Consider the following 23,524-nt stretch of genomic DNA (forward strand, 5'->3'; position numbering starts at 1 on the left):
ACAAAGTGTGTGTGTGTGTTTTGGAAGTAACCTGTACAGATAACACGGGTGAGACCCGTTGTTCTTGTGATACAGGTCAAAGGGTACTTTTGTGTTTCACAAAGCGTCTGCCTCTGGAGCAACTCATTGTCTTTGAAATAGGGAGCACGCTCGGATCATTTATCAGTTACAAGGCATACCACTTAAAAGTTACACGTATAGGAGGAGGTACATTCTCTACAACACGAATTGTAGTTTTGTCTTACGTGTTGACGTAGATTTTGTCTAGCTAGGACTATAAATGCTCCTTGCTGATTGACGTCTGGATGTTCGTACCTATCGGTTGAAGCAAACCCCACTGCTGTTGTTGAGACGCTGTGCACCAATAAGGGTCCAACACATTGACGGCCTTCAGGCCAGGAAAGTCACAACATTTGCACACGAAGGACGCATTCACGCAAGTACCCCATGCTCCGTTTTGAAGTTTTAAAATGAAGCATCTTTGAATTGTGTTTTGTTTTGAATTAGATTATTTTATTTCTTCATTAAAAGCTTGTAACAATTTACATCTGGAAGACTTCGTTGAAAAGGACATTTCGTGTGAATTTTCTCTCAACGTTAAGTGGATGGCCTTGCCGGGGGTTCGGTTCAATGCGGACACAAACAGTGTACACACACACAGTGTATACACACATACAGTGTACACACAGTACACACACACAGTGTACACACACAGTGTATACACAGTGTACACACACAGTGTACACACACACAGTGTATACACACATAGTGTACACATACACAGTGTACACACACAGTGTACACAAACACAGTGTACACACACAGTGTATACACAGTGTACACACACACAGTGTACACACACAGTGTACACACACAGTGTACACAAACAGTGACACAGCGACACACACAGTGACAAAAACAAAGATACAAAGATCCCCCATATAGCCTTAGACTGTAGGGGCAAGTGCTGTTAGCGAGCACCTATGAAGGCCTGAACGGTACACGAGGGGGTGGGTGGCCAGCACCACGCCCGACCGCCTTTGTCTCCCTAGTGGCAATGTTTACACACCGCACCAGGTACTCATTTTAGGCTGAGTCGACCTAGGGGAAGCCCGGGACCGGTTCAGATAATCGTCACTGGTGTTGGCCGTGAGCGGGAATCGAACCCGGGTCGCCAGGTTCATAGCGCAGCGCGCTAACCGCTACACTATCGCTCCCCACACACAGTGACACACAGCGACACACACACAGTGACACACAGTACATCACACAGTGGACACACAGTGACACACAGTGACACACAGTACACACACACAGTGTACACACACACAGTGTACACACACAGTGACACAGTGTACACACACACAGTGTACACAGTGACACAGCGACACACAGTGACACACGTGGTGTCAATAAAGTTACAGACACCACGTGGTGTCAATAAAGTTACAGGAACCGCGTGGTGTCAATAAAATTACAGCGGCCTAGAGGGGCGGACCGCGAAGCCTCGGCGAAAACTTCGTGCCAGTAAAACCCCTCACACCCCCTAGGCAGGGATCCCCTTGACCCCTCACACCCCCTAGGCAGGGATCCCCTTGACCCCTCACACCCCCTAGGCAGGGATCCCCTTGACCCCTCACACCCCTAGGCAGGGATCCCCCTATGGGCAGTGTTGAGTCTATGGTGTAGTGCTGAGTCTATGGTGCAGTGTTGAGTCAGTGGGCAGTGTTGAGTCTATGGTGCGGTGTTGAGTCTATGGTGCAGTGTTGAGTCTATGGTGCAGTGCTGAGTCTATGGTGCAGTGCTGAGTCTATGGGCAGTGTTGAGTCTATGGTGCAGTGTTGAGTCAGTGGGCAGTGTTAAGTCTATGGTGTGGTGTTGAGTCTATGGTGCAGTGTTGAGTCTATGGGCAGTGTTGAGTCTATGGTGCAGTGTTGAGTCTATGGTGCAGTGTTGAGTCTATGGTACAGTGCTGAGTCTATGGTGCAGTGCTGAGTCTATGGTGCAGTGTTGAGTCTATGGTGCAGTGCTGAGTCTATGGTGCAGTGCTGAGTCTATGGTACAGTGCTGAGTCTATTGTGCAGTGTTGAGTCTATGGTGCAGTGCTGAGTCTATGGTGCAGTGCTGAGTCTATGGTGTAGTGTTGAGTCTATGGTGCAGTGCTGAGTCTATGGTGCAGTGCTGAGTCTATGGTGCAGTGTTGAGTCTATGGTGCAGTGTTGAGTATATGGGCAGTGTTGAGTCTATGGGCAGTGTTGAGTCTATGGGCAGTGTTGAATCTATGGTGCAGTGTTGAGTCTATGGTGCAGTGTTGAGTCTATGGTGCAGTGTTGAGTCTATGGTGCAGTGTTGAGTCTATGGGCAGTGTTGAGTCTATGGTGCGGTGTTGAGTCTATGGTGCAGTGCTGAGTCTATGGTACAGTGTTGAGTCAGTGGGCAAACGTACAAAATCAGCGGGGGATCAAATACTTTTTTCGTCATCTCAGTTGTGTTCTTTGTAGGTAATCTTGATTCGAAGCTGTCGTGACTGCAGGAATCCACACTCTTGAGTTATTTCGGTAAAGTCACCACGTGGGTAGAAACATAACAGATCACGGCGTTTAGATCACAACACAAGCAATCGTCATCAGGTGGGACAACCACAGCAATAGAAACTGCTGAAGATCCCCCATATAGCCTTAGACTGTAGGGGCAAGTGCTGTTAGCGAGCACCTATGAAGGCCTGAACGGTACACGAGGGGGTGGGTGGCCAGCACCACGCCCGACCGCCTTTGTCTCCCTAGTGGCAATGTTTACACACCGCACCAGGTACTCATTTTAGGCTGAGTCGACCTAGGGGAAGCCCGGGACCGGTTCAGATAATCGTCACTGGTGTTGGCCGTGAGCGGGAATCGAACCCGGGTCGCCAGGTTCATAGCGCAGCGCGCTAACCGCTACACTATCGCTCCCCACACACAGTGACACACAGCGACACACACACAGTGACACACAGTACATCACACAGTGTACACACAGTGACACACAGTGACACACAGTACACACACACAGTGTACACACACACAGTGTACACACACAGTGTACACACACACAGTGACACAGTGTACACACACACAGTGTACACAATGACACAGCGACACACAGTGACACACGTGGTGTCAATAAAGTTACAGACACCACGTGGTGTCAATAAAGTTACAGGAACCGCGTGGTGTCAATAAAGTTACAGCGGCCTAGAGGGGCGGACCGCGAAGCCTCGGCGAAAACTTCGTGCCAGTAAAACCCCTCACACCCCCTAGGCAGGGATCCCCTTGACCCCTCACACCCCCTAGGCAGGGATCCCCTTGACCCCTCACACCCCCTAGGCAGGGATCCCCTTGACCCCTCACACCCCCTAGGCAGGGATCCCCTTGACCCCTCACACCCCTAGGCAGGGATCCCCCTATGGGCAGTGTTGAGTCTATGGTGTAGTGCTGAGTCTATGGTGCAGTGTTGAGTCAGTGGGCAGTGTTGAGTCTATGGTGCGGTGTTGAGTCTATGGTGCAGTGTTGAGTCTATGGTGCAGTGCTGAGTCTATGGTGCAGTGCTGAGTCTATGGGCAGTGTTGAGTCTATGGTGCAGTGTTGAGTCAGTGGGCAGTGTTAAGTCTATGGTGCGGTGTTGAGTCTATGGTGCAGTGTTGAGTCTATGGGCAGTGTTGAGTCTATGGTGCAGTGTTGAGTCTATGGTGCAGTGTTGAGTCTATGGTATAGTGCTGAGTCTATGGTGCAGTGCTGAGTCTATGGTGCAGTGTTGAGTCTATGGTGCAGTGCTGAGTCTATGGTGCAGTGCTGAGTCTATGGTACAGTGCTGAGTCTATTGTGCAGTGTTGAGTCTATGGTGCAGTGCTGAGTCTATGGTGCAGTGCTGAGTCTATGGTGTAGTGTTGAGTCTATGGTGCAGTGCTGAGTCTATGGTGCAGTGCTGAGTCTATGGTGCAGTGTTGATTCTATGGTGCAGTGTTGAGTATATGGGCAGTGTTGAGTCTATGGGCAGTGTTGAGTCTATGGGCAGTGTTGAATCTATGGTGCAGTGTTGAGTCTATGGTGCAGTGTTGAGTCTATGGTGCAGTGTTGAGTCTATGGTGCAGTGTTGAGTCTATGGGCAGTGTTGAGTCTATGGTGCGGTGTTGAGTCTATGGTGCAGTGCTGAGTCTATGGTACAGTGTTGAGTCTATGGTGGTGCAGTGTTGAGTCTATGGTGCAGTGTTGAGTCTATGGGCAGTGTTGAGTCAGTGGGCAAACGTACAAAATCAGCGGGGGATCAAATACTTTTTTCGTCATCTCAGTTGTGTTCTTTGTAGGTAATCTTGATTCGAAGCTGTCGTGACTGCAGGAATCCACACTCTTGAGTTATTTCGGTAAAGTCACCACGTGGGTAGAAACATAACAGATCACGGCGTTTAGATCACAACACAAGCAATCGTCATCAGGTGGGACAACCACAGCAATAGAAACTGCTGAAGATCCCCCATATAGCCTTAGACTGTAGGGGCAAGTGCTGTTAGCGAGCACCTATGAAGGCCTGAACGGTACACGAGGGGGTGGGTGGCCAGCACCACGCCCGACCGCCTTTGTCTCCCTAGTGGCAATGTTTACACACCGCACCAGGTACTCATTTTAGGCTGAGTCGACCTAGGGGAAGCCCGGGACCGGTTCAGATAATCGTCACTGGTGTTGGCCGTGAGCGGGAATCGAACCCGGGTCGCCAGGTTCATAGCGCAGCGCGCTAACCGCTACACTATCGCTCCCCACACACAGTGACACACAGCGACACACACACAGTGACACACAGTACATCACACAGTGTACACACAGTGACACACAGTGACACACAGTACACACACACAGTGTACACACACACAGTGTACACACACAGTGTACACACACACAGTGACACAGTGTACACACACACAGTGTACACAGTGACACAGCGACACACAGTGACACACGTGGTGTCAATAAAGTTACAGACACCACGTGGTGTCAATAAAGTTACAGGAACCGCGTGGTGTCAATAAAGTTACAGCGGCCTAGAGGGGCGGACCGCGAAGCCTCGGCGAAAACTTCGTGCCAGTAAAACCCCTCACACCCCCTAGGCAGGGATCCCCTTGACCCCTCACACCCCCTAGGCAGGGATCCCCTTGACCCCTCACACCCCCTAGGCAGGGATCCCCTTGACCCCTCACACCCCCTAGGCAGGGATCCCCTTGACCCCTCACACCCCTAGGCAGGGATCCCCCTATGGGCAGTGTTGAGTCTATGGTGTAGTGCTGAGTCTATGGTGCAGTGTTGAGTCAGTGGGCAGTGTTGAGTCTATGGTGCGGTGTTGAGTCTATGGTGCAGTGTTGAGTCTATGGTGCAGTGCTGAGTCTATGGTGCAGTGTTGAGTCTATGGGCAGTGTTGAGTCTATGGTGCAGTGTTGAGTCTATGGTGCAGTGTTGAGTCTATGGTATAGTGCTGAGTCTATGGTGCAGTGCTGAGTCTATGGTGCAGTGTTGAGTCTATGGTGCAGTGCTGAGTCTATGGTGCAGTGCTGAGTCTATGGTACAGTGCTGAGTCTATTGTGCAGTGTTGAGTCTATGGTGCAGTGCTGAGTCTATGGTGCAGTGCTGAGTCTATGGTGTAGTGTTGAGTCTATGGTGCAGTGCTGAGTCTATGGTGCAGTGCTGAGTCTATGGTGCAGTGTTGAGTCTATGGTGCAGTGTTGAGTATATGGGCAGTGTTGAGTCTATGGGCAGTGTTGAGTCTATGGGCAGTGTTGAATCTATGGTGCAGTGTTGAGTCTATGGTGCAGTGTTGAGTCTATGGTGCAGTGTTGAGTCTATGGTGCAGTGTTGAGTCTATGGGCAGTGTTGAGTCTATGGTGCGGTGTTGAGTCTATGGTGCAGTGCTGAGTCTATGGTACAGTGTTGAGTCTATGGTGGTGCAGTGTTGAGTCTATGGTGCAGTGTTGAGTCTATGGGCAGTGTTGAGTCAGTGGGCAAACGTACAAAATCAGCGGGGGATCAAATACTTTTTTCCCTCACTGTAGTAGAGACGATGGGACGAAGGGTGCTACTTCATGTATTTTTGGTAAGCCGTATAATCTTGGTGGCCTGGCAGCAGAAGGTTTCAACGAGAACTGTTTGGTTTGATCAATTAATGTGGTTGAATCAGAAATGATTTTGGTTTGTATGACGAGGCTGTTGGTGGGATCTCTTTTTATTTTTGTATAGCTACCATCATTGAGTAATTCTTTAATTTTGTTGTTATATTCTATTTTATCCATGATGACAGTGGCATTGACCTTGTCGGCTGAGAGGATGACAATGTCATCCCTCTTTTTTTAATTCATATAATAATCAGATTTCATTATTTTTATTTATTTATTCTTATTTAAATATAATCAAATTTGATTAGTTACATTTTAAACGAAATTTTATTTACTTATTATTTAAAATAATCAAATGTGATTATTTGTGGTTATAAAGAAAGGCTAAATTATTAATTAAATATTTCTGCCTTTATTTATTATGTAAAAGTGATCGAAATAGGTCAATTATTTTATTATTTAATCATTATTATTTAAAAATAATCCAATTTGATTATTTTAACTTATAATGTATATTTCTTTATTATTTAAAACAATCACATTTTATTATTTTAATGTATGTTTTTTATTTATTTAATCTTATTTTAAAAATAATAAAATGTGGTTTTTATTTATTCTTATTTAAAAGTAATAAAATGTGATTGTTGGATTTTTTTATTTATTTATAATGCTTTTACAATAATCAAATTTGATTATTTTTATTTATCATTTATTATTATTTATTTAATATTATAAAAATTTAATCAAATTTAATTATGTAGTCCGAGTCCGACCTAGGGGGAGGCCCACGACTGCTTCAGATCTCCGTCGCCGGCCCCAGTCGGCCGAGAGAGGCGTCACGTGACGAGTGGCTGTGGGGTCACACCAAGCCGCGCGAACATCGCCAGAGGCCACATCGATCCGAGAATCGATGTCACGCGTTGGAATCGCCCCGCCGCCGCCGCCCGCTGCTGCCGCTGACGCTCGGCGATCCGCGCGGGCGTCGTTTTCGAGCGACAGGATCGCGAATCGATTCCCTCCGGCGCTCCACGCCATCACGATGTTGACCACCGCCGCCGCCTCCGCCGCCCGGCACGCGGCCAAGCGCCTGGGAGTCAATGGCGAAGGCAACGACCGCGTCCAGGCGGGCGCGATGGTGAGCGTCAGTGACGAGCGACTTGACGAGGTGTTTTTATAACGAGAAGATGTTTATTTTACTCCTCCTCGCCCAGAGCCTCGTTGTGAGGCCTGGGCCAGAGGCTTCACTCAGGCGACGTGCCACCACCACCACCAGCCGTGTTTATATTATTTAACGTGATTGTTCAGCTTTGTAACTCGCAGATTCCAGTGCCGTTGCGAAGAGCTTCTCGTTGTTGGTGTTGGGGATGGACCACGCGGACCACAGCATCGCTAGGCTCTGCTTACGTTCAGTAAAACGCGTTTTGGTAAACGTGGATTTCGTGTTCGTTAACACTTTGGGCTATTTCCAGTGTAATTTTTTTATACGGCGTTTTCTCTTCTAAGGGTGGGTATTCTCTTTGCACTGAACTAAAATAATAAAAAAAATATGAAACAATAAAAGCATTACTCATTGTTTTTTTCGGTAAAGTCACGTATGTAGAAATACAATAAAATTATATTAAAACAAAAAACAATCACGACGTTTCGATCACAACGCAAGCGATCTTCATCAGGTGTCAAGAACAAATCACGGAGGTAAATACAGCAAAAGATGAGAGACGAGAATTCAACAAACCTGAAACAACATTATGTGAAGCACATCCAGTCAGGCCAACAACACAGACACTTCCTGGCGGACCACGAATAAAAACATTGCCTACCAGGAGAAATTCGTTCATGAGGCTATCCACATATACAAGCACAGAGACAATTTCAACCGAGAAGATAGATTCTGGCTTAACAATCATTGGAAGGATTTGATAAACCATTTCGGGTCTTAATTGTTCACGCTTACGGTGGCTTTCAGACCGCATCCATTATTTTCGTCTCCCCCCTCTTTTCAGAACATAGATGGACTGGTCCATCTGAACAAACTCTCAAATCGCTCTCCGTGCTGCTGACGTTAAAAAAAATGCCACTTTTGTTCAAATTTTCTTGCTGTGGTTTTCACACCTGATGATGATTGCTTCTTGTGTTGCAGTCAAAACGTCGTGAGAATTGTATTGTTTTATATTTTTATTATTTTATTGTTTCCCTTCTACGTGGTGACTTTTCTGGAAGAACCAAGAATATTAATCCCTGCAGTCACGAAAGCTTTAAATCAAAAGTTAAAATACTAATTAAGTTAAAATACCGATATGTTAAATGTCCCACGCGATAGCGTCGTGGGGAAGCTCTTCGACCCTCCCCAATGTGATTAAAAACTTTGCGGAATAAAACTTTACAGCGTCTACAAAAGCGCACCTGGCGGTGGGGGATGCGAGTTCCAGAGTTTGTAACTCGAGGGCCGTTTAGATTGAAAGTTAAACTCGCGAACGTTCTTAGCGATTACTGAAATGATGGCACTGAGCTATGGCCATTTTTTGCCAAACGGATGCAGATTTAAAAAGCCCTTTAATGCAAGTGTCTGCATCTGCTCCGATATCACTTGCCGGCGATGTTAGCCGTGGCTTTATTTTGGTGATTTTGAAAAAGTTTTATGGTTTGGCCATGATTGTTTTGTTGTAGTACGGAGTTAGACTGATGGCTTTAATCTTAGTTGTCTTGTGGTTGTTGTTGTTGTTTGACTTGCATCCCACTGGGATTTTTGCACACAGCGTTGGTGTACGGTGCTATTTCAAGGATTATTTTGCTGTTTTTTCCTGGATTTTTTGTTTGCACAGTCACACAAAGTCACTTTAAGATGTTTTTCCTGTTCATGTTTTTGTTTGTTGCGGTTGCACCCGATTCAAGAGCCAAATGGCTCACAGGGCTATACCAAATAAATGAAACTGAAAACTGTCTTCTCGGTATAGGAGGAAACAACAGCTTTGCACAATAGTCGTGTTGAGTTTGCTTCCTTGCCGACGTGCACAGGACACGTTTGAGGACCCACACAAGCCCCCACCGTCGGCTGTGGTTCACGTGCGGGGACTCTCAGACACAGCCCTCGAGTCGGACCTCGTGGAGGCCGTGCGGTACTTTGGCCTAGTCAGGTGACCAGTCGGTGGTGACCGTTGCCCGCATGGGGAAGGAAGCTGTATTATTATTATTGTTGTTTACCGAAAACACCAAAGATTAATTCCTGCAGTCACGAAAGCTTTGAACCAAGTTTAAACCGCCTCTACGGGGAGGTATAAGGTCTGTATCTTTGTGTCTGTCTTTGTGTTGTCTGTGTGTTGTCTCTGCTTGTGTATCTGCCTTTGTGTCTGTGCTTGGATTTGTTTCTCTGTGCTGTCTCTGCCTGTGTGTCGGTCTTGGTGCTTCCGAATGTTTGCTGCCGTGCTCCACTTTGCTCTATGCATACCTCATGCTAAAATGTCCCATTGTCTCTCAGCCTTGCCTTCTCATGCTAATATGTCCCATTGCCTCTCAGCCTTGCCTTCTCTGCCTATTTAAGGCGACTTCACTGTGTGCTTGTACCTGTGCTGGTCCGCTCTACTTGAATGTCTATGTGTGTGTGCCGTCTGTATCTTAAATTTCATACTTAACTTGCAATTTAGCAATCTTTGAAATAACGTAATCAACCAGGCTTTGCGTTAATTGTGTTTTGACCGACCGTCTGTGTTGCTTTATTTGGTTTCCAAATTCTGCTAAACTCTTGTCTGTTTGGTATGCTTCTCTCTCTGTGTCCCCTATTGTGTCGGTGTTAGTTCCCCCGTACTTGGGTGTCTGTATATACATCTGGGGTTATGTGTTTCCCCTCTCTCTTAAATTTAGCTCTTCTGTACCTGATGATGGCTGCTTGTGTTGCAACCGAAACGTCGTGCGCTATTATGTAATTTTATTATTTCTTATTTATACGTGACTTTACCGAAAAAAAACAAAGATTATTGTTGTTATTATAGTTATTATTATTGTTATTGGTGTTATTATTATTGTTATTATTGTTGTGGTGGTGGTGTTTGCGGACGTGGAGTGAACGTAGACCTTGGAAATTCGAGTATTACCGGTTTTCGGTTCAATAACTCAAGAAATTGCATAACACGAAAATACTCGATGGTTCTTAAGCACGGGGTGGGAGATGCCCTTTCTGGGGGTGCAAGACGTGCCAGATTATTTTTTAACAAGGTAAATCCATCGAAACACATTGAGCACGGGCACGTACGCACCGCTACTTTGTTCCATCAAACCTCTAAATTAATAAATATTGTACATTTAAAAAATATATATATATATTGAGAACCAAAGGGGGGGTGGCAAGGCTGCAGGTTAAAGCTCAAGAACCACTTCCGTAAATAAAAAGTCGTGGCCGCGTTATGCGGCGGACGAGAGGGCGCGGCGTTGCCCACGTCACGGCGTGATCGGCGACGCCGTGCGTGGCTTACTCGGGGCCTTGCCAGCCTGAAGTGACCAACCAAAAACCACTTCATCTTCTTTGGGGTTCTTTCGGTAAAGTCACCACTGCGTAGAATGAGAATAAAATAATAAATTAATACAAATTAAAATAACACGATAAAATTCTCACGACGTTTCGGGCCACAACACAAGTGGCCTTCATCAGGTGAAGGGACGAGACTGCCAAACTGAAATGGGACAGTCTCGTCCCTTCACCTGATGAAGGCGACTTGTGTTGTGGCCGAAACGTCGTGAGAATTTAATTGTGTTTTTAAATTAATTTATTATTTTATTCTCATTCTACGCGACTATACCGAAAGAACCAAAGAAGATGAATCCTTGCAGTCACGAAAGCTTTAAATGGAAACAAAAACCGTTTGTTCTTCAATTTCCCCAAGTCACGAATTCCCTCCGAATTAAAGTGCCGCTGCTGCTTTTGTTGTGCCGTCTGACAAAAGCAGCACACGTTCAACTGTGATTAGTAACCGTGTTAAAAATTAATATCTCGTATTGAAATGGTGCACACACGTACCTTGTTTATGTACGTTTGAAGAGGCTTCGTTTGTCAGGTGATACATCGACAGAAGAAGACTACATTACCCTCAAGATGTATTTTAAATATAATTATATTCATATTCTTAGTTTTTTCGGTAAAGTCACGTTGAAGAGAAACAACAAAATAACAAAATATATAAAACAATAAAAAATTCTCACGACGTTTCGACCATAACTCAAACGGTCATCATCAGGTGTGTCGGTTTGCATAAATTTATTTTTAAAACGGTACATTTATTTATTCATGAGGCTATCCACATATACAAGCACAGAGACAATTTCAACCGAGAAGATGGATTCTATCTTAGCAATCATTGGAAAGATTTGATAAATCATTTCAGTTCTTGATTGATTGTTCACGCTTACAGTGGCTTTCAGACAGCATACATTATAAAAAATTTCGTCTCCCCCCTCCTCTTTTAAAAAAAAAAATAGATGGACTAGTCCTGGGCAAACTGCCAATCGCTGCGCGTGACGCCAACGTTTTTTTATATATATAAATAAATAAATGTGCCGTTTTAAAAATAAATGTATGCAAACCGACACACCTGATGATGACCGTTTGAGTTATGGTCGAAACGTCGTGAGAATTTTTTATTGTTTTATATGTTTTGTTATTTTGTTGTTTCTCTTCAACGTGACTTTACCGAAAAAACTAAGAATATGAATTACTGCAGTCACGAAAGCTTTAAATCAAAATATAATTATATTCTTACAGTACATTCAATTCCAACGTACTACACTGCCAAACTGAAATGGGACGTGGCATCTAACCTGCATCCAACCAGTCTCCACTCCGTTGCATGCATTGAAACATTTCTTGAGATCAAATGAGGTGACTTGGAGCAGACCAACCTCGTGGTTAAAATTAACAACAACAGGCACGCGTTTTAAAGTCGGCCACATCTTTGAATAACGGCACTCGTTTGTACGTGGTGATGATACCCAAGACGCGGCAGGCGCTGGTGGAGTTTGAAGACCCGGAGAGCTCCCGCAGCTGCGTCGACTACTCGTCCAAGGGCTCCGTCTACGTGTGCGGGCAGCCGGCCTACTTTCACTTCTCTACCAGCCAGAAGCTTTGGCGCCCTGGCGTCCCGGGGGACAACGGCAACAGCAACCACATCCTGCTCTTCACCATTCTCAACCCCATCTACCCCATCACCACGGTGGGCATTGTTACACTTACAGCAGCTGGACATTAATGTGTGAATAGTTTGTCGGGTGTGCCATGCACACACGCGCGTGTTTCATTTATACGAGTGAAATTATGTCCGTTTTGGATTACAGTGAATGGCTTTGCTAAGGAAATTACATTGATCCTTTGGTTCATTTGAGGCAATTGAAGTCGTGTTTTTTGTTTGTGCTTTGAAGTCTACCAATGGCATTGAATAAAAAACAATATATAGACCTAATGTTGATTTTGGAAAGCGTTGATGTCCTGTATGGCTCGATCTTAAAAATTCACTGGAAAAAAAGCTTTTCAAATTTACTTGGTAATGCGTGCAAAATCACCTCGCTGCGTTTGTGTGCTCCATGTGGTCCTGCAGGATGTGCTTTACAACATTTGCAAACCATTTGGGCCTCTGCAACGCATTGTGATCTTCAGGAAGAATGGCCTGCAGGCCTTTGTGGAATATCCTTTCAACGAGATGCATAACCGTAACGATATGTCCGCCATTCACGTAATTTTACGTGTTATTTTGGAGATGCTAAATGTATTGTTTTTAAAATGAAATGGTCGTGTTTTCCTTAATTTTTGGCCACGTTTGTTTCGGTTGAGAGCGCCGAGAGAGCGAACTCATCTCTGAATGGAGCGGACATCTATTCGGGCTGCTGTACTCTTATAGTGGAGTATGCGAGGGCAAGTACAACCGATACTTTGTACATTCACAAGTGTGTGCACCACAACCTGGGTTTTTTCACCCGCAGACCAAAGATTTCATTTAATATTCTGAATTGACCACTTTGGTGAGCAAATAATGCTGAATACACACGGCAATTCATTGCTAGATGAGGGCTTCCGCACTCGATGCCTGTTGTGGGGGTTATTTGACTTGTGTGCGGGGTAAAGGAGTGTAGCATATATTGTGGCAGCATAGAAATACAATGCACCCAATGGATTTTACAGCTGCCCACCACACAGCCCCACAACCTACAACAACCCATTGTGCATGACGGGCATCCTTGCCGTTGTCTAAAGTCAAACTTTTCCCAATTGATATTACCGTGTGAGCGTGGTTCTCATCTGAGCCAGTGCCCTGAGCCAGTTAGTGGAAAATTCGCATCCAGTGGGAAGGGTAGAGTTGGTTTTTAATTCAATTTTATTTGGTGACGGGTGATTAGCATTCAGCCATAGGCTGCTTTGCGAGACCTGCAGAGTACCTGAGGGGAGATGTTACATTGTTAGCAGGAAATAAAATTACTGAACAGTAATAACGAATGCATCATTTTCATAACGGGGTTATGGCACTTCAACATTTTTGAGGTATACGATCAAGGCTAACGCTTTACAGTACACGAGGAACACCGCGAATAAATAATACCGAGTTAGGCAGAGCATGCCAAACTTATGTGCGATTAAACAAGTTTGGAATTTAAATAGGTCACCGAGGGATAGCGATTTTATCTGCAAACACGAAGGGAGCTTGTTCTAACGAAGAGGGATAATCAACACTTGATCTTAAACAAAAAACCGGTGGCAGAAGGCCACTGTTTTCCTACAACTCCGATAAGCACGCTTTTGCTACGTACGGCGCGAAAGTTTAGCTTCCCGTTGACTTCCTACGTGTGGCAGCTCTTATTCATTCATCTCCCAGGAGGTTAAGGGTTGCGTTAAGTACCTCGGCTTCACCGCAAGTTGCATGCCGTAATTGTCTCGGGGGTAATGACCGCTTAATAATTATGCTTGTAAATTTTAAATGGTTCTAAAGTTTCGATTTAAAGCTTTCGTGACTGCAAGGATTAATCTTCTTTGGTTCTTTCGGTAAAGTCACCACGTAGAATGAGAATAAAATAATAAAATAAAACAATAAAATTATCACGACGTTTCGGCCACAACACAAGGTCGGGACGACAGGTTTGTTCCTTTCACCTGAAGAAGGCCACTTGTGTTGTGGCCGAAACGTCGTGAGAATTTCATTGTTTTATTTTATTTTTTTATCCTCATTCTACGTGGAGACTTTACCGAAAGAACCAAAGAAGGTTCTAAAGTTATATAATTTTTTTTCCCAGCATCTATGCCCTACATGCTGGCCACGAATAATGTTTATCTTTTCCCCCTGCTGTGTCCTCTTTACAGGCGATGCGTCTGAATGTGTTTAAAAATGACTCTGAGACCTGGGACTTCACCAACCCTGGCCTCAAGCAAGGTAAGACCAATATCGAGCATATCAGAGCCGCGCTCTCTCGACAGCTGGTGGTGGTGAGCCCTCGGTGTGTGGGGGGGGGTGACGTTTTTAACGCAAGGGGTGGGGGGTGTGCACGGCGTGATGAAACAGGCATTGACTATTTCTGTACGCGGCCGGCTTTGCCGTGTTATACTTGAAGATCAGTGGCCAAGTAGAGGGGGAAGTTTGGAGTGTTCTCAAGAGGATAATGCAGCTTCTGCACTTGAGATTTTGGTTGCAGAAAAATGTCACACCTGCAGACACTTGGTTGTCTTGAAGCACATTGGTGTACTGTTTACAATCTACAGAACTTGGTCGTTGTCACAGGAAGTTATTTGAAACGCCATTCCCCTCTTTTGTATCAATCATGCAATCACTGCAATTGTGTAGAGCTGGTCAAGGTTATTTTCGTTTATACCTATCTTCTCCATATATAAAAGGCAAAGTTGTGAATATGTGTGTCTGTTCAAAATGTTTAGCGTACTTCCCGACATGCAACAAACTGGAAATTTGCCATGTGGGTACTTTCCAGACTGTACACCGTGCAAACATTACACAAATACACTTTTGTTTTTTGGGGGGGGGGGAGCTCGATAATGCATTTATTTTTTGCACGGCAAGTGAGCTGTGACGTCAAATCTGTCACGTGACCCGTAGTGTAGCGGTTAGCGCTACGCTGCGCTACGAACCCGGCGACCCAAGTTCGATTCCCGCTCACCGCCACCACCGGTGACGATTATTTTAACCGGTCCTGGGCCTCCCCTAGGTCGACTCAGCCTCAAACGAGTAACTGCTGTGGTGTGTGAACATCGCCAGTGGGGAGACAAAGGCGGCCGGGTAGTAACAGCTAGCGCAACATATAACTAAATAATCTTTGTGTTTTTTTAGCCCATGCTAAGCTTGCGTAGTTTACTCTGGGCAGATTGGTTTTAAACTCCTGCCCGTGTACTTTGTTTTTCTAGTTAACCCTTCACAACAATGTGGCAGTTTAAGTGAATGTTGTGAAGAACAGGATTCACAAGGAGGCATGTGGCTGCTGGAGTGTTCAATAATCCATTGGATTAATTTTTTTGTTACCATTAAAGCTGTTGCCCTGGTACTGGACATGCGATAGACATTGCCATTAAGTTGGTGGCGTTTTAGATTTTGATCAGCTTTGAAGATTTTCCCAACGTCAAGTGCATGTGGCCCATGGGCGGGTACTCGGTTGTTCGGGGTGTATCAAGGCTGGGCATTTTTACACTACAGTGTAAAACCTTGCATTGCGAGCATAATTCGTTCCGGGAACGTGTTTGTAATCCAAAGCGCTCGTACATCAAAGCACTCGTCTATCAGTTGTGTGATCACGTGACTCACGGCAGTACAAAGTGTGTCTACACGTACACTGCTCGTATTGCAAGACCTCGCTCGTTTATCAAGTTAATATTTATTTACAAATTTTAGCTCGTCTTGCAAAACACTTGCAGACCAAGTTACTCGCAATCCAAGGTTTTACTTTTATATTTAGATTTACCAGGGTGTGTGTCTGTTGGATCAGAAGTAGGTGCCAACTTTCACTGGCATATTTGAGGTGGACATTGCACGTTGCGTTTTTATATTTTGTAGGGTTGAGAAACCTTGACTGCATTATGTGGTGTCTGGATACTAAGCGGAGAAGCTTAGAGGATGTCAGAAAAGCCGATATTTACGATTGAAAATATCACTTATTATAAAGTAACCCTTTTAATTTGGTACGATTGAGCCTGAACAGGAAAATGGTATCTTTGTCCCGAGTACATTGTGTGTACGCACAGATATTAGTTTCCGAAGAGGTAAGTCTCGCCACTTTATCAAGGGAGCTTCAGGGACACGGTGCGGTTTGATTTAATCGCCAAATTTCCGTAAACGCTTCGAAGAGTATTTTCCTCACTCCCAACATCAACGCTACAAGGAGCATCTGCGAGCATTGCCGCACACAGAAGCACACGGAGGCAATTTTCAAGCAACACACGAGCAATAAAGCGCCCGGCAGCCAACAGCCACCGACGTGAACGGCGACGACACGAACGGCGACATTGGCGACATCCTCGTCGGCACTTGGGAGGCACCGGGGACCAAGCAACCAACACGCCGCCGCCGCTGTGACACGCACGGCCGACCCGCGCCCCCCACGCCTGCAGCGCAGCACGCCGCGTCCGCTGCACCGCAACCGCCACGTGCCGCTTGGCAGAGGCCATCGGATAACCCACGTCCAGCCGCAGGCACCGGGGGACACGGCGCTGACAGACCGGCAAAGCACCAGAACCGCCGCGAAGAAGCCGGGAGCGACGAAAGCCCGCATTCACCGCGAACGGGACTTGGAAATAAGCCAAACGGAACGCGTGCCGATGCGTTTGGGGCTTAAAATCGCTCCGTTGGTGAGAATTTACCTCCACGCTCGTACGTTTAGACTGCCTTGCTAAAGTTTTGTTTGCAAACGAGGCTTTTGACATTGCTGATGCCAGACACAACGCATTTCGCATCGGTTTATAAGCGGCGATCTTTTTCATTTTAAAGGTTCGTAAGGCCCCGTCGCCCACTTCAAGCGTCCCAATTTTAAGCCCCAAACCAAAAAGGGTCGCCGGAGAGCGAGAGGTGCGGTGGCACGGACAACGCGGGGGGGTCCATTTGTGCCGAGCGTGACTGCTGTTGGCGCAGGAAAGAAGGCGCCGGCCTTTCTGTTGCATCCTCCTCGCGATGGGTCGTCAGCCGCCGCCCGACTCTGGGCAACTTTGTGTTCCCGTCGAAGCGTAGACTGGGTAAGAAACGAGCGGGCATCGCAGGCGGCAACCACGGACACTCGCTGACGCCGCACCTCGGAACAATTTGTCGCGTGCATCTGTACACCTCCAATAAATTTTGTTTTTTCTTCTTCTTGCGATGAGCGTTTCTTTACGCGCTGTATTTTGTATGGTGCTCGTTATTTATGTTGCGCCATGTGAAATCTGCATTTTAAAAATACCGCCAATTGTTTTTATCGACAGACGCAGCGCACCCCCGTGTGGAGTGTGCCCGGAATTTCTTAATGTGTTGGTCATGTGAATGATCTGGGTGCAGAATGCATTTTTTGGATTGTCCTTATTTTGTGCAGCAATGAGCGCTTATGTTTCCCGTGGGTGAATTTGGTGATCGTTTTTTTGTTGTTTTCAGAGGACAATGCAATGATGCCAGCGAAGCAAACGTCTCTCCTTGGCGACCATCCCAAAGCACACGCTTGCGGTGGTGGCGACTGTGGAGGTAATCCCCTTGTTGCGAATGCTATAATTTCGGTTTCCTTCAGCTTGCTGTCAGATTGAAAGAACCTGCTGCCTGTTGAGAACATTTCTTATTTGGAATTAGTGTTAAGGTGCATCCTAAAAACCTTTTTTTGCGATTAACAATTGCAACGTATGAGTTGCTTTGTGTTTTAAGAGACGATATTTCCAATAGCTATCAGATGTATTGGGTATTTAAAACAAGCTATGCTGAATAATAGCTCTAGCTTGGTGGCCCTCAACCTAAAATAAAAACTAGTTTAGTCTATTCCCTAGGCAACTGAGTCTTCTGGACCAATGTTTTCCAGTGTCTCCAAGGAGTAGAGTGGTGATTCCTGGGTTACCTGACCTTATAGGAAAGGGCACACGTGTGTAAGATGATGGTTGTCATAAATCTGTTTTTCAGAGAAGTTTAGAGAGTTTCAGCTAGTTCACTATGCGTTTCCCCCTCTTGTGTGTTTGCGTCACAGGCCACCAGCAGCCACCACCACCGGGCGTCGACTACGGATCTGGCCGCGACGGCATGGGCGGTGGGGGAGGAATGGGCATGGGAGTAGGCATGGGCAACCAGGTTGGGCCCCAGGGTGGTACCCAGGGCCAGCACGTGCAAGCCATGATGAACCAGCAGGCCGACAACAAGGTCCTCATTGTGTACGACTTGGACGCCGAACGCTTCAACTGCGACCGCGTGTTTAACATCCTCTGCCTCTTCGGCGACGTGGAGAAGGTGCCTTCGCTGGGTGTTGCGCGCACCTGCTTTGAAATGAGTCCCTGTTTTTTTTCTTCCAAAGGTTCAACCGCGGTGCAATGCGTACGCACGCGTGTGGTGCACGTCATGCGCTGATCGTGTTATATAAAGTGGGAGATTCACACGACCAAATTTGTTCACCGATTGACAACATACACATTTGGTCATTTTCTTTACAAAAATGTACCCAATGCGAAGTGTTCTTTGTGCATGTTTTCTAATGGCCCCTCGGCCAACACTTCACATTTCAACAATGCGTTACAACGAAACTTGTAGATATTTTCGTGCAAGTTTGCGCGATGCTGAACGGTCTTACGGGTTGTTATTTTTGTAGGTTAAGTTCCTGAAGAGCAAGCCGGGAGCCGCCATGGTCGAGATGGGAGATCAGTACGCCGTGCACAGGGCGGTTTTTCACCTCAATATGTCTCAGATCTTTGGAAATAAAATCAACCTCTGGTGAGCCTTTTTGTTCCCGTGTTAAATTGGTAAATGTAACTCGTCATATCCTGTTAATGTAATTGGATACTGCTTTCCATTTAGAGAAGACAACTTTAGTAAATATTTAGTGCAAGTGACTAAATTTTAGGACGGTGAAAAAGAGAGCTGATGAATACCGTGAACGAAACACTCGTCACAGCTCACGAGGACCCCGGTGACTTGCTGTCCAGAGCCTTTATTGAAGTGGCGAACATGAAATTTAGATTCTAGATTTGAAGCTTTACGGGGAGGGCCTTTATTGAAATAGCGAACGTGAAATTTGGATTCTAGATTTGAAGCTCTATGGGGAGGGCTTTCACCTATCTGTTAGAGTTTTCAACAGACAACGGGACAAGAAGTCAAAGCTCATCGAGACGCTGACCTTCCTCAAAAGATGCCGCGATCACAAGCTTAAAGGACGCGACCTGGGCTTGCTGTCTTCACTCCAACGCTGTCCTCTGGACAGTCCGGTCCCTTCACCTGATGAAGGCCACTTGTGTTGTGGCCGAAACGTCGTGATTTTTTGTTATTTTATTTTTTACCCACGTGACTTTACCGAATCGAACCAAAGAGCACGTGAAATTTGGAACGTGATAAAATAAAAACTAAAAACAGTTTCTTCGCGCTATTCCCTCCCTTCCGCCCTCGTCTCGGCAGCGTGTCGAGGCAGCGGTCGATTGTGCCGGGCCAGGCGTTCGAGCTGCCGGACGGCACCGACAGCTACAGGGACTACGCAGGTTCTCACAACCACCGCTACGCCGACAGCGAGAAGGCGGCGAAGAACCGCAACCAGCGTCCCACCGCGGTGCTGCACTTCTTCAACGCGCCCACGGACATCACGGCCGAGATGTTCGCGCAGGTTCGTGCCCCCGCCGCCCCTTCAGCCTGCTGCCAGCAGCGCAGAAGGGGAGCGCGTTCGGTTTCTTTAAAAGTTTTCCCAGGTGAAGCTTTTATAAATATTCAAGTCCAAATTTTGCACATGAAACAATCGTGGGGTTTTAAGATGAGCCTATTGATGTTGTGGAGTTTGTGGTGGCCAATGACACGTTTCCTGTGACGGGACAAATGTAAAATGGTGTAATGTAGTTTCCTTTCAGCGGTTAAAACATAAGATGTATAAATAATGCAGTCGATGTTCCAAAGGGACTTTTTTGTTACAGACTAGACAACACCTCGCGTTAATTTGTCCTGTTTAATACATTACGATTCATATTCGTATTCGAAAGGTTTACATTTCAGTCTTTGGACATTGTTTCTGCAAATGGTTGCATTCCCCCTGAGTCTATGCTTGGTGTTCACAATAATCTGAGCACTTTGAAAGACTGCTCCAAAGCTGGCGAATGTAAATTAAAAAATGGACAACGGGATTTGTGCCTGCAATTAAAATGACATCTCCCGAATGCTTTACCGGTGCACGTTAACTGTTACCAACTATAACGTGAACGCCGCCCGTTCTGTCCCCGCAGCTGTGCGACGAAATGTCGATTGCGAGGCCCCGCTCTTTCAAAGTGTTTTCTGGAAAAAGTAAGTCCCGCAAAGTATGTTTATTATTTATCTTACGTGTCATGGCACAGAATAAATCGTGTACTGTATTCTCCATGCAATCGTCGCTTGATTTACAGCACGACACCAGATGATCTGCAACGTGTGCTATGAGGCCATGCTCAAGAAACCCTGTGAGAAATTCTCTCCCGAGAGCAGTCCTTGCTATTCACTCGCGCCCAAGCTGACTGAAGCGTGTTAGCGTAGCCAAGGCATCGGACTGAAGCCTTCCTGCTGCAGAAATTCACCGACGACTGACACCACCCTTTAAACACGGCTTCTTTAGGTAAAGTCACGTAGAAGGGAAACAACAAAATAATAAATATATACAAACACAGACAATTTCAACCGAGAAGATGGATTCTGGCTTAGCAACCATTGGAAGGATTTGATAAACCATTTCGGGTCTTAATTGATTGTTCACGCTTACGGTGGCTTTCAGACCGCATCCATTATTTTCGTCTCCCCCCTCCTCTTTTCAGAACATAGATGGACTCGTCCATCTGAACAACTGCCAAATCGCTCTCCGTGGTGCTAACGTTAAAAATAACCGCCACTTTTTTAAAATGTTCTTGCTGTGGTTTTCACACCTGATGATGATTGCTTGTGTTGCAGTCGAAACGTCGTGAGAATTTTATTGTTTTATATTTTTATTATTTTATTGTTTCCCTTCTACGTGGTGGTGACTTTACCGAAAGAACCAAGAATATGAATCCCTGCAGTCACGAAAGCTTTAAATCAAAATGGCGAAGGGTGTTGCGTTTTACACGACCCAAATTACTCTATGAGCGACGGTCCGTCCACGTGTCCAGCCGATAGGAGCGTGTCCGGCCTGATGGAGTGGGAGACCAAGAACGATGCCATGGAGGCTCTGGCGTGCATTAACCATCACCCCCTGAAGAACGCAAGTAAGTTGTGGGGTGTTGGCCATTTGTGTTGGTGCGATGACATTGAAGCGGTGCTGCATTATCGGCAAATCTTTGGTCGTACGCTCTGTTGAGCACCTAATGTTCAGATTTGGGGGGGGCGCTTGTTATTACCATAGCACCATCTGTGTACACTGGCTGCCTAGCAGCCTTGGGTGAAATTGCAGGAAGCGAAAGCAGTTGTAGATTGTTGTATTATATATTAACAGGTTGTTATTTATGGGCGATTTGGATTTCGTTGTTGTTTGCATATACAGAATGGAATTGAAAGTTGACATAGCCAAGCACTTTCACTTATCACAACTCAACGTTATCTTAGCTCCCTGAACGAGTTTGTTAACATCAACAAAGACCCTCCTAAGAATCGCTTCATTGTTTTAAGTTTTTGTGTGCTCCAGTGAAGACGTCATGTGGCTCCCCTGTTTTTATTTTCTCAGATGTTCCATACCTCTACACCCTCAAACTGTGCTTCTCCACTGCCCAGTCTTCATAGAAGACAACTCAACATGTTTCATGCCGTATTGAACGTCGGTGTCAACATCATTGTCACTTTGTGTATTATTTGTGAATGTCCCATCACTCTTGTTGAAAGTTAACCGTGGGTATAGGTCGAAAGTGCAATTTGACGCGTTTACATTTTAGTTGTCATTTTTTGGAGGATTAATTTAGATTTCTATATTGACTGCACCGAAAGATTTTAAAGGTCGCAGTGGAAATGAAGAATGTTGAAATTAAAATAATTATGATTAGTCTCCTTAACCTGCCGAGTTTGTCTGCCGTGTGCATTGCTATTTTGTCCATGAGCCCCAAACCAGATTTCACTTGGCAGTCCTCGGGTGCCGTAACTTTAGCGGCTCCAATTAATTTACAATTTGGGGGGGTTCTCAACTTGCTCATAGCCAAAGTTTTTGCTCCCACCACGAGTGATGCTCCTTTCTTGCTGTAGCCCATGGCACTAATATTGCCCATTTAATTTCATAACGGAGAGCTCTGAAATAAATGCCAAAGAGACCCTTTTGGGGGGGGGCTGGTAAAAATATACCCCGACTCATTGAAAATCCCATTGAAAAACATGGGTTGGCATTCTGTACAGTGCGTGTATTTAGCAGGTTAATACGCTTGCAAATATAAACCCCAAGAGAAAATAGAACCGTGTTTGAAAATAAAAGCATGGAGAGATGCATGTTTGACATCGAACTGGAATCGATTGAACATGAGCGTGGAGACATGAAGGAAGTTGGGCATAGGGTAGGTGAGTGACTGAGTGAATGAGTGACTGAGTGTGTGGGTGGCTAGGTGAGTGACTGTGTGTGTGGCTAGGTGAGTGACTGAGTGTGTGGGTGGCTAGGTGAGTGACTGTGTGTGTGGCTAGGGAGTGACTGAGTGTGTGGGTGGCTAGGTGAGTGACTGTGTGTGGCTAGGTGAGTGACTGAGTGAATGAGTGACTGTCTATGTGGGTGGCTAGGTGAGTGACTGCGTGAATGAGTGACTGTGTGGGTGGCTAGGTGAGTGTCTGGGTGGCTAGGTGAGTGACTGAATGACTAAGTGTCTGTATGGATGGCTAGGTGAGTGAATGAGTGACTGAGTGTGTGGGTGGCTAGGTGAGTGACTGAGTGTGTGGGTGGCTAAGTGAGTGACAGTGAATGAGTGACTGTGTGTGTGGCTAGGTGAGTGAGTGACTGAGTGTGTGGGTGGCTAGGTGAGTGACTGTGTGTGTGGCTAGGTGAGTGACTGAGTGTGTGGGTGGCTAGGTGAGTGACTGTGTGGCTAGGTGAGTGAATGAGTGACTGTCTATGTGGGTGGCTAGGTGAGTGACTGCGTGAATGAGTGACTGTGTGGGTGGCTAGGTGAGTGTCTGAGTGGCTAGATGAGTGACTGAATGACTAAGTGTCTGTATGGTTGGCTAGGTGAGTGACTGAGTGAATGAGTGACTGAGTGTGTGGGTGGCTAGGTGACTGAGTGTGTGGGTGGCTAGGTGAGTGAATGAGTGACTGTGTGGGTGGCTAGGTGAG

The 23,524-nt window shown here is 46.0% G+C and overlaps 1 protein-coding gene across 3 annotated transcripts; it reads left to right on the forward strand.

Moving 5' to 3' along the window:
* The first annotated feature begins 6,956 nt into the window (after positions 1-6,956).
* Positions 6,957-22,695, forward strand: LOC142917135 (heterogeneous nuclear ribonucleoprotein L-like). 3 transcript variants are annotated; one of them, XM_076061836.1, is made up of 12 exons: positions 6,957-7,295; positions 12,112-12,327; positions 12,709-12,794; positions 12,926-13,022; positions 14,460-14,529; positions 17,716-17,802; positions 18,290-18,546; positions 18,902-19,023; positions 19,702-19,903; positions 20,511-20,568; positions 21,399-21,494; positions 21,950-22,695. In XM_076061836.1, the coding sequence occupies exons 1-12, from the start codon at positions 7,041-7,043 to the stop codon at positions 22,003-22,005; spliced, it is 1,602 nt and encodes a 533-aa protein (XP_075917951.1). In that variant the 5' UTR covers positions 6,957-7,040; the 3' UTR covers positions 22,006-22,695. The 3 variants fall into 3 exon arrangements, with proteins under 3 accessions (XP_075917951.1, XP_075917953.1, XP_075917952.1); XM_076061837.1 differs by having other exon boundaries at positions 6,963-7,265; XM_076061838.1 differs by lacking the exons at positions 18,902-19,023; positions 21,950-22,695 and having other exon boundaries at positions 6,960-7,295; positions 21,399-21,484.
* The last annotated feature ends 829 nt before the right edge of the window (positions 22,696-23,524 follow it).

Source organism: Petromyzon marinus, unplaced genomic scaffold (assembly GCF_048934315.1).
Source record: "Petromyzon marinus isolate PM22_M1 ecotype Great Lakes invasive population unplaced genomic scaffold, UKy_Petmar_22M1.pri1.0 PM_G_Scaffold_42, whole genome shotgun sequence".
In the NCBI taxonomy this organism is placed as follows: Eukaryota; Metazoa; Chordata; class Hyperoartia; order Petromyzontiformes; family Petromyzontidae; genus Petromyzon; species Petromyzon marinus.

What these genes read in the sequence shown, in the direction of transcription:
- LOC142917135 (XM_076061836.1), top strand. Translation starts at nt 7,041, where the DNA reads ATGTCACGCGTTGGAATCGCCCCGCCGCCGCCGCCCGCTGCTGCCGCT. An exon ending in CGGTGGTGGCGACTGTGGAG is followed by an intron (nt 17,803 to 18,289) that starts GTAATCCCCTTG and finishes TTTGCGTCACAG; the next exon opens with GCCACCAGCAGCCACCACCA. An exon ending in TCACCCCCTGAAGAACGCAA is followed by an intron (nt 21,495 to 21,949) that starts GTAAGTTGTGGG and finishes TTATTTTCTCAG; the next exon opens with ATGTTCCATACCTCTACACC.